This window comes from Salvia hispanica, unplaced genomic scaffold, assembly GCF_023119035.1.
Source record: "Salvia hispanica cultivar TCC Black 2014 unplaced genomic scaffold, UniMelb_Shisp_WGS_1.0 HiC_scaffold_32, whole genome shotgun sequence".
NCBI classification, from domain to species: Eukaryota; Viridiplantae; Streptophyta; class Magnoliopsida; order Lamiales; family Lamiaceae; genus Salvia; species Salvia hispanica.
In genome coordinates, this window is record NW_025952047.1 from 43,061 (window position 1) to 53,359 (window position 10,299).

Sequence of the window (10,299 nt, forward strand, 5' to 3'; positions counted from 1 at the left end):
TTAAAAAATAATTTTTCGGTTCGATCCAATTTGAGAAAAAAAACAACGAAGAGAAAAGTCGAATGGCCATCCCTAATCTCAAGATTTACACCAATCTCACATGCTCCTACAAAATTGATCCAAAAGTTCAAGATTTCCACATCAAGAAATTTTATGTACAACTTATTTTAATTTAAAAAATAGCAATGTTAAGCCCAATAGTAGAAGAACATTATTAGCCCATATTATGTTAAACGAATAGCATAAAGCCCAAATAATATCTACCCACTTTCTCTCTCGGTCTCTCCATCGCCTACTCTCCCTCTCTTTCTCTCCTCTGCACAGTTTCAATGGCGGAACACAGTAGTAATAAAGACCTCTTGGAGCTGGAGGCCAAGCGAGGCGGCGTCTCTTCCACCTCAAACTTAGGTACCAGAATCCATGTCTCTATTTATACTCCTTTCTCTCTCTTCAGCTTTCTTGTTTTGCCCTCTTCTTAATGCTCAGCCAAGATTTGCGTGCGCCAATTTTGCAGAATCACTCTTTGTATGCAAGAAAGATCCCACCTTTACTCCTTCTGATGCTTCTCGTCAGAAGCCCACCATGGTACCTCTGCCCAAGAGCCAATGTATTGAATGATAAGCCCTTTGTGTTTTCTTCAAAATTATCGGCTCTCTTGTTTTTTAATCAATAATTCACTTCAGATTGTTGGTGTATTGCCCAAAATTGTAGTAGAAAATATCATTGCAAAATTGCTGCCTTTGCTTTAGTTGTGGACTTTTAACATTCAGAAATCAAGCTCATGTTTTGGGAAAATAAGTTAATTGATGTCTTTAATCAATAATTTACTTCAGGTTGTTGGTCTACTGTGATGCTTGTAGAAAATCTCATTGCAAAAATGGTGTCTTTGCTTCTGTTGTGGATTTTTAACATTGTTTAATAAAGCAAGCTCATGTTTTGGTAGGATAGGTTGAGTCATGTTTTTACTCTGATTATACCGAACACAAGAACTTAGACAAGCTGTTTAGGGTTATGGTAACTGCTTTAGGTTTGATCTTAAGTTTCTTGACAACTTATCCTCAGATTGTTAGTTTAATGCTCCACCGTTAGTTGTGTGATCCTGGTGCTGCAAAAGAGTGGCATTGCTGGATATGTAGACTTCATGTAATAGGCAATTAATCCAAATCAGTTGCATATGATGATGAATTTGATCTGTTTGAGCCTTGAGGTAAGGTACCTATTATAACATGTGGGGCTGAAAAACCGGCAACGCTTTTATGCTTGGAGATGTATAGATTTGAAAGGAAGAGGCTGTTGATCCAACCAATTGCATGTGATGAAGTGATTTGCTGAAGTTGTTAGTTTTGAGACGAGGGGTCTATTATGTTCACCGGGTGCTGGAAACCAGCATTTTTTTGCATGTATAAACGTGTCGTATCGTATGAGGTTTGATTTGTCATAGCAGTTATCTGGTCGGGGTTCTTGTTTCTTAAGTGGTTCTACCATTAGATGATTACATTCTTGACTACTCTTTGTATATGTTTTGTATGCTAATTGTGCAGCATGTGGTTTCAATAACTGAACTTGTGTGTCCTTGGGTGAAATCTGGTTCGATAGTAATGGGGGAAAGTCTCTTGCTACTTGCAGTTCTGGGAAAGGTGAAAGACTTCTTAGGAGTTTTATCAGAATCGAACAAGAAACTGATGGAGGATGCAAAGGAATGATCTTGCTTCCCTTTCTAGTTTCTACCTTTTATAGTATTTGATTGTTAGTTTCTCAAACACGATATCTGACTGTGGTTCCTACTAAATGCAGGAACGCCCCGATAACTATGACATTGAAGTGATCAGCGGAGATGAGTCTAAATACATCGAGATGGTAATTGGTAAATAGTACTACTGTGTTAAAGTTTGAGACTTTATGGTTATTTATTCTTGTTGACAGGATCTGATGTTGGGTATTGCTGATCTTCACACCCCGGAGGCAGTTGCTGCAGCCGAGTCTGCAATGGCCGGTTATCAGCCACCAGCTCGTCTGGAGGAGAGCAGCAGTGGATCAGAAGACGAAGATTGCAGTGATGGCGAAAAAGACAGGAATCACAAATCAGATTCTGAAGCTGGCTCAGAAAGGTTGAAGGCAGGAGATTCTTCATGTCGGGAATCAAAGAAACGGAAGGCCAAAATCATCGAGCTTTAGGTTTCATCTCTGATTAAAATTTAAAGGAAAATATACAATTTTATCTCATCAAATCAAGCTAATTACCTTTGATGGTGCAATAGACCCAGTATTGGATATGAATGGAACATAAGTTATTCGAGCCACTTGTTAGCGTTGAGTCTTGAGACATGCAGTCTTGTATAGGAACTGAAACAATTCAATCTATTTAGATATCTGTACTCTTTTAAAAGTGTTAACTTGAGTGAATTTTACTTTGTAGATCTTTGCGATTCAAGCTTGGAGAGGAAATCCACAAACTCTCCATCAGTTATCGTCATAGGTGCTGGTTTTGCTGGAATTACAGCTGCACGGACTCTTCATGATGCCTCGTTTCAGGTATATGTGTACACTTTATGCAGACCTTCGGCTACTGTGTTCACAACCGTGGATTTGGGTCCTGAACAAAGTGGTTAATCATGGTAATTAATCTTTTCTCCTACAGCATCTTCGTGTTTCAGTTATTGTATGCTACATTTGCTAACTATTGTCTGCACTCTTCTTTAGGCTACGTGGTGTTGGCAATGAGAACCCATTGGCTTCGCTCATTGGGAGATTGGGACTACCCCTTTACTGGACAAGTGGGGACAACTCAGTTTTGTATGACCACAATTTAGAAAGGTACCCTTTTGCCCCTTGCAACTGCAGTGTGGCCATTCAAGAATATATTCGTACATTTCTTGTTTAATCTCCTTCCTTTGTTATTTGAGAACTTGGAAAGGAGTAACGCTCAATCATAAGTTTTTCTTATTTCAGCGTTATGCGACTCTTGTTCTTTGATTCAATAAAGACTTTACTGTATGCCTTTTGAAGCCATTGATTGTTTGTATTTATTTTGCATGTTGATTCAATTACTGTTAATGTTCTATGATTTGGACCATTTGAACATCTTTCTTGTATTATTTACCTTAATGATATAGTAATTGGTTTCCATTTGTTCTATCAGCTATGCTCTCTATGACATGGATGGTAATCAAGTCCCTCAAGACTTGGTCGCAAAGGTTGGTGAAACATTTGAGGCCATCTTGAAAGAGGCACGTAACGTCCTTCTTTTCTCTAACCGCTTCAATTTTTTTTACATTCCCATACCACAGAGAGCCTTTTCCCTAGATATTGGTTGTTCTGATTTCTTATTTGGTATAAATTTTCTTTTTTTCAGACTGATGTTATCAGACAGGAATTCAGAGAAGACATGTCTATCCAACGTGCAATCTCAATTGTTTTTGACAGGAGGCTGGACCTAAGGTACTGCATTCATCAAATCTTGGAACCTTATATTTGATTCTGATATTGTGACATTTGTTAAGAGGTTGGTGCATTTGTAGGTTGGAAGGAGTTGATCATAAGGTGTTACTGTGGTACCTCTGCAGAATGGAAGGCTGGTTTGCTGCTGATGCTGATACTATCTCACTTAGAGGCTGGGACCAGGTTGCTTGCTCGTGCTTATAATTTTGTTTGCGAACTGATTATTATCTATTTGTAAATCTCCAACATATGTTTAAACTCTGCAAAATGCAATGCATTTCTCCCATTGCAAAATGCTATCAGAATTACAAGAGCTACTACAAAAACTGAAAGTAAAAGGCATCTATTAGACAAGGCTGCGACAAACATTTTGCTTCAAGTATCTGGGCTAACAAAATGAGGCTTTTTCTATTTTTAACATGGCACATTAACAAGGGATGTGTGCAGGCATGCAGCTATCTCCCAACTGCACTCAATGGGACCACCCAATCGGCATAGACTTCACTGATCTTTTTAATGTTCCACTTCATGATATGGAATCCGTCTTTCTTACACGATCCTGCAAAGGTGGGTGGTGAATCAAGCATCGACCTGGAATCCGTCTTTTCAATGATCTTTTCAATGTTCCACTTCATGATATGGAATCCGTCTTCCTCCTTAGCAGTCTCGATTCCCATCTTACACGATCCTGCAAAGGTGGGTGGTGAATCAAGCATCGACCTGGAATCAGGCCTCCTTTTCAGCTCTGCATAGTAACCAGGCAGTTGAAGTTATGTCCATCAAAGTAATGAATGTGTTAGCATATGCAGCCATTCAACTTCTCCAACTAAGAAAAACATATAGATTCAAGTAAGGAAATGGTTACATAAGGAGGCTGGAGACAAGAACTGATTAAACAACCCACCTTCTTTCCCATGAGCAAAGTTACATTTGTCCCCATAAGGGCAGCTGCCAAACCTCTCCTCCCACCTGGCACAAAGCTTCGTCTTGTATCCTTCTCTCCGACTCAAACGTCTGCACTCAATCGATTCTCCTCCGCCTCTAGCACTCACTCTGTTCAAGCCACCCTCATCTCTCCCAACACTCTGATGAGGATGATAGTTGCAACCCCTTTCACCAGAAAATAAACGACTTCTCTTACTAAATGGCTCCAACCCTCTGATTTGACGCAGATTGTGAGCAAAATGGCAGTTTTCGCCGTAGTAATACTTGCCCATTTGTAACAGATTGCACATTTCTGATTTGTAAGGAATCGAGAGCTTTGACCTGTTTACTGTGAGGGGAGTTCTCGGCCTCGGTCTCTTGAAGCCATGATTAGGGTTTCGTGGCTGGAGACGATGATCATTTGCAATTTTGCTGACAAAATTAACTGGCCCAGAAATTTGACCATCGTCGTTGCGTTCATGTTAACGCTGAAAACCAAGCTTGATTCAGATTAAGAGTGAAATGTGCTTCAGAAATGAGAAAATGGAAACAGAGAGAAATACCCTTTTTTTGAAGGTGGTTACGATCATGAACAGAGATGATTCGGGAATGGACACTGGCGTATCCAGCATTCCAGCTTATAAATGATTTATCTGTTTTGACTATTTTAACAATTATTTATGCCTTACTGTCCCACTCAAATTTCATCTTAAAGAGAATACTTACTTCAGATGTATGTTTTGCTTAGAATTCAAAGTATAGGGCACGTAGATTTCTAATTTGGTTATTGAATTGGTTTGAGCAGAACAAGGATTTGAAGCGCCTTATTTTATCTGCATTGTACCACACAGGTGAACCGCATGTTGTATATACAATATGTTATCCCTACTGTGGAAGGGAATACAGTTGGAGAGTGCAATGGGTAGTGTGGAATTTGCATCAATGAATTTGACCCCAGCTCTACTTGGTATGTCTACGTTACTGCTAGCCAAATTTCTTTTGCTCCTTCACTATGACAGACCCTACTACAATGAATATGCCGTGGGATTCTCTGGTGTGCTTTTTGCCATGAAAGTTGTTCTCTACTCTCAGTCGGACAGCTATACATATGTGCACGGACTCATTGTCCCTGCACGTTATGCTGCATGGGCAGAACTTGTTCTCATTCAAATGTTAGTACCTGGAGTCTCATTTCTGGGTCATCTTGGAGGAATTCTTGCTGGAATCACCTATGTATACCTCAAGGGGGCACGATCCGGTGTTAACCCGTGTGTGAAGATAATGAGGGGTGTCACCCATCTGTTAGGTTGGCCGTTAAGATTTCTCAACAGTATGTGCTTGCGGCCTTCATCTGGCCGTGTGTTTAGAAGGGGAACTCTCCAAGGAGGCGAGACACCGGGTGTATGGAGTTGTGGAGCATGTACATACCCAAGCTTGTCAAGTGTCTGCGAGATGTGTGGGACAGAAAGTAATGGCGATGGATTTGCACCCACACCCACAAGTGAATCCATTTCGCTTGAGGAACTACGACAGCGGAGAGTCCAGAGATTTGGTAGATGGTGATAAAAGACGCAGTGGAAGTCGGCAAGAGGAGAGATTACTCGACATTGGCTGGATTGTAAATGTAATCATGATTTTCTAGTATGTATCGACTATGTTATTTCACGTATAGAAGATTGCTCGAGTTCAAGAACAAATTAATCTTGTGTTCTCAGAAATAGTGCGATACATCTATAAACAATTAAGATGGAACAAAATGAATAATCAAAGTCTTGAAGCAAAATGTGAGCCAACGTATCATAATAAGATGAATTAACTCGCCCCATTGAAGAGGATTTGCTTAAAAACGCATTGATTTAGTAGTTAGTAACTGAGCACCTATAATGCATAGAAAACAGCTGAGATAACAATATGAACTCCAAAAAGTAATGAAAATCATCACAACAAAAGTATCCAAGACAATAGGCAATCTTTTCTCCTACGATGAACAAAAATTGTTCCCAGCAATTGTCAGCCCTCCCACATCCCAATACCTTGCTTACTGGTGACATTTTAGATGGGGCAGGGCGGAACATCAAGAGTGATACCAGCTTGAATTTGACCCCAGCCAACCAGACGCCAATGCCTATCAATTCTTCTGCTCAAAGCAATTTTTTCTCCTTTACTGGTGCACACAGGTGAAGTGAGCTGCAGCTTTGCAAACACATTCTTGACAGCAACAACACGAGCTCCAGTCTACATAGATCCTATGTTCAACATTAGCATCTCTCCCTTTGTCAGCTTTGTCACCTTACCCTGCCTCTCTGTGTCCTTTGTCCTGACACCCAGCAGCCGCCTCAGCAGAAAGAAATTAACTTGGGGTTTGAACAGATTAGTTTTAGAACCTTTACCAAATCATCCCATAACAGAAAAAATCACTAGCACTAAATATGAACCCAAGGACAACTTCTACCAGGAGATGCCCTTACCTCTAGCTCCACATACACTTCAGGTAAACCAACTTCTCCAAGAACCTGGCCGACCAACCTATCAGCACGAGTAAGTGAGGGGTCCATTGTTGTTCAAACTCCAATAAGGCCTCCAGGAACAGCAAATTGCAATTCATTCTGCTCAGCATACTAGGATACTATCCTGGAGTATATAGGTGTACACCTGATGTTATCGTTCTCATCTTTGACAACAATACCAGGACGGACCTCAATAAACTGATTTACTTTCAACACACCCTGCAAGTACAATGCAATGGCTCCATTACATTAGCACCATAGATGACTAGGTTGCATATAGAAACTGTTCACTTAAGATACAGGAGAAAACAATGTTATGCAACTAGGGTAAATCAGTGCATATGCGCTGTTACAGAAAGATGTACATGCAACTAGAATAGAGAAAAAAATGACCAAAGGTGGGAAATATGTTGGAGACGCATGATTTCCACAGCAGCTAAATGTTCTGATGTCGAGGTTGAGGACAACTTTCATTGGCAGCTATCAACAGTAATGCTCCATCCATAATTGCTGCTCCATTAAGCATTGTAGCCATGAGAATGTCATGACCCAGTGGACAAATATGACAGTAGCAAGTGTTTAGTCATGCAGATGAGGGCAGAAATTGTTAAGCCAGACAAATTTAAGACCAAAATCAGCATGATAGCTGGAAAAAAGATCCATAAGAAATTCACGACTATGACGGCCGTGGAGGGTTCGGTGCGGCATGCAACGTAAGAGTAGGAAGTTGAGTACTTAATAAACGAGGCAAGGATGGAATAAGGCCGTTGGTGGTGATGAGCTGGCAAGGCGGTTGGTGGTGTGAGGTGGCAGACGGTTGGAATGAGCTGGCAAGGCGGTTATGATGAGGTGGCTAAGTGCACGTGAATAGCATGGACGCGTGAGGTGGCGAGACACACGTTGGAAACTATAAAAGGATCGGGTCATCACCTTTCTAGGCATGTTATTTGTGTGATTGTCATAGGCCAAGGATCGTAGATCCAAAGCAGTTCTCTCGTTCAATTCTCTTTCCCATTGTATTGTTACTTCTTATATTCAATCAAAATCCTCTTCTATTCCTATCATTCGTTATTGTGAGTTCTATTTTGTGTGAATTTGATCTATTGCGCATTGTTTGATCGGTGCCGATCGGTGAGATTGTGAGTTTCAGCTAAGATTGAGCTAAAACCACATCAAGTGGTATTCAGAGCTTTCGATCTCCGGACATGAATTCGGCGACGCGAGGTGCGGAGTCGGAGAGGAAGTCGATGATGGAGGCGATGGAGAAACGGATGCATGAAATGATGGATCAGTTCGCGAGGAGGCAGGATGGGAAGTTAGAAGGGAAATTGGTGTTAAATGGCATAGACTAGAATATTTGTATATGGCTTGATTGATTTCTTCAATAATATGACACCCTTATATAGGGTATTACAAAACTTGTGCTCCAAGTATTCTTGGGCACCAAGCTAATGTATTTCTTAGCCTCTAAGCTAATATGTTTCTTCTCCTCCAAGCTAATACATTTCTTGATCTCCAAGCTAATATATTATCTATTTTCTAACACTCCCCCTCAAATTGAGTAGTGGGGTCGCCGATACTCAATTTGCCGAGAACATCTTAAAAGCTTCTTGAGTTAACAGCTTTTGTCAATATATCGGCCAACTGATCTTCAGACCATACAAATGGCAACTCGACAATGCCAGTCTCAATCTTCTCCTTGATGAAGTGTCTATCTACCTCCACATGCTTTTGTTCTGTCGTGTTGTACTGGATTTTCTGAGATACTTATTGCCGCCTTGTTATCACAATATAGTTGGCATTTTCCGGGAGGGAAATCAATCTCTGTCAATAATTTTTTCAACCACAAAATCTCAGTCAACCCACTTTTAATCCCTCTAAATTCTGCTTCTGCACTTGACAGCGCAACCACTCTTTTCTTGCTTTTCCATGTCACCAGGTTTCCCCCAACGAATGTGAAATATCCCGAGGTCGATCTTCTGTCCACTGGATTGCCTGCCCAGTCAGCATCAGTGTATCCATGGACTTCTAGATTTCCATTCTTCTTGAACACTACTCCATGTCCAACTGTTCCCTTCAAATATCGGACTATTCGCAGCGCAGCTTCCAAATGTTCTGCCTGAGGTTGATGCATAATTGACTTACGACTCCTACGGCGTAGGCAATATCAGGTCTAGTATGAGAAAGGTAGATAAGTTTCCCAACTAGGCGTTGGTATCGCCCACGGTCTCCCGGCTCAACTCCATCTCGTATTTGCAACCCATGATTCAACATGATTGGTGTATCAGCTGGCTTACACTCGAGTAGTCCTGTCTATGCTAGGATGTCCAAAATACACTTCTTTTGCCTCAGAAATATCCCTCGTGGAGATCGAAGAACCTCTATTCCCAAAAATATTTCAAGTCACCCAAGTCTTTCATCTCAAATTCTTTGAAGAGATTCTCCTTCAACTGCTTGATTTCCTCCTCATCATCTCCTGTAATAATCATGTCATCGACGTACACTATTAGGCAAGTAGGTTTCTCTTCAATTTTCTTCAAAAACAAGGTGTGATTTGAATTACTCTGCCTATACCCATAACTTTTCATTGCATCGGAAAAATTCCGAACCAGACTCTCGGAGATTGCTTTAGTCCGTACACAGTTTTCTTCAATCTACATCCTTCTCCCGTCTTGAAGTCACCTGAGAAACCAGGCGGTGCCTCCATGTATATTTCCTTCTTCAGTTCACCATGAAGGAATGCATTTGTAACGTCAAACTGATATAATGGCCAGTCTCGGTTGGCTGCAATCGATAGAAGTACCCCAAAAGTATCCATCTTGGCTACTAGGGAGAATGTCTCTGAGTAGTCAACTCCATATGTTTGAGTATATCCTTTTTCCACGAGTCGAGCCTTGTACCGCTCAATTGATCCATCTGGTCTTCGTTTGAGAGTGAAGACCATCTACACCCAACTAGCTTCTTCCCTTCGGGTAGCACACACTTTTCCCATGTTTGGTTTCGAACCAGCGCATCAATCTCCTTTTTCATAGCTTCCTTCCAATGCTTGTGTTTCATGGCCTCATCTGCTGTGTGTGGAATCTCTTCTTCATTATAGTGCTTCCTCAAAAGCCTGAGCCATTTTTGTTAGATGGCCTTTCACTAAGTTTACGACAGAATATCGGGCTTTTCGGTTGATTCTCTCCGGAGTGTATCTTTTGGGTGGGACCCCTCGATTCATCCTTGAAGGCAATATATATCCCCCAGTATCGGGATCGATTCCTTCTATCTCAACTGCCGTTTCACATCCTTCTTCTTTAGGACTGGTTTCCTGACTTTCATCATTTGAGTTAGGTACCATAACTATATCCACAGGGGAAGGAGCACTTACATCAGATATCAGAAGCGGAGGGATATTAGGAGATGTGTCACTTGTAGCTTCGGACTGCAC

At 41.1% G+C, this 10,299-nt stretch overlaps 4 protein-coding genes and 1 pseudogene across 4 annotated transcripts; 3 read left to right on the forward strand and 2 right to left on the reverse strand.

Annotated features, from left to right (window-relative positions):
* The first annotated feature begins 259 nt into the window (after positions 1-259).
* Positions 260-2,768, forward strand: LOC125198894. Its single transcript, XM_048097141.1, has 7 exons — positions 260-408; positions 515-607; positions 1,627-1,697; positions 1,795-1,857; positions 1,924-2,175; positions 2,417-2,615; positions 2,701-2,768. Exons 1-5 carry the CDS (start codon positions 330-332, stop codon positions 2,173-2,175), a joined length of 558 nt encoding a protein of 185 aa, XP_047953098.1. The 5' UTR covers positions 260-329; the 3' UTR covers positions 2,417-2,615; positions 2,701-2,768.
* Positions 2,325-3,642, forward strand: LOC125198890 (polyamine oxidase 2-like). Its single transcript, XM_048097138.1, has 7 exons — positions 2,325-2,334; positions 2,417-2,532; positions 2,655-2,659; positions 2,701-2,814; positions 3,140-3,227; positions 3,353-3,438; positions 3,519-3,642. The coding sequence occupies exons 1-7, from the start codon at positions 2,325-2,327 to the stop codon at positions 3,640-3,642; spliced, it is 543 nt and encodes a 180-aa protein (XP_047953095.1).
* Positions 3,643-4,217: 575 nt separating this feature from the next.
* Positions 4,218-4,844, reverse strand: LOC125198891 (zinc finger CCCH domain-containing protein 56-like; the record flags this gene model as incomplete). Its single annotated transcript, XM_048097139.1, has 2 exons — positions 4,218-4,264; positions 4,343-4,844. Coding segments are annotated over 2 exons (549 nt in total), but the record flags the coding sequence as incomplete, so codon positions are not given.
* On the forward strand, positions 4,809-6,053 carry LOC125198893 (rhomboid-like protein 14, mitochondrial). The gene has a single exon (XM_048097140.1). The coding sequence runs from the start codon at positions 5,239-5,241 to the stop codon at positions 5,923-5,925; it is 687 nt and encodes a 228-aa protein (XP_047953097.1). The 5' UTR covers positions 4,809-5,238; the 3' UTR covers positions 5,926-6,053.
* A 361-nt stretch (positions 6,054-6,414) lies between these two features.
* LOC125198892 lies at positions 6,415-9,003 on the reverse strand (annotated as a pseudogene).
* Between the last annotated feature and the right edge of the window lie 1,296 nt (positions 9,004-10,299).

Excerpts from the sequence above, each read along its gene's own strand:
- LOC125198894 (XM_048097141.1), top strand. The coding sequence starts at position 330 with ATGGCGGAACACAGTAGTAATAAAGACCTCTTGGAGCTGGAGGCCAAG. Across the intron at positions 409-514 it reads CTCTTCCACCTCAAACTTAG|AATCACTCTTTGTATGCAAG; the intron begins GTACCAGAATCC and ends CCAATTTTGCAG. Across the intron at positions 1,858-1,923 it reads AGTCTAAATACATCGAGATG|GATCTGATGTTGGGTATTGC; the intron begins GTAATTGGTAAA and ends TCTTGTTGACAG.
- LOC125198890 (XM_048097138.1), top strand. Across the intron at positions 2,815-3,139 it reads TATGACCACAATTTAGAAAG|CTATGCTCTCTATGACATGG; the intron begins GTACCCTTTTGC and ends TTGTTCTATCAG. Across the intron at positions 3,228-3,352 it reads TTGAGGCCATCTTGAAAGAG|ACTGATGTTATCAGACAGGA; the intron begins GCACGTAACGTC and ends TCTTTTTTTCAG.
- LOC125198893 (XM_048097140.1), top strand. The coding sequence starts at position 5,239 with ATGTTATCCCTACTGTGGAAGGGAATACAGTTGGAGAGTGCAATGGGT.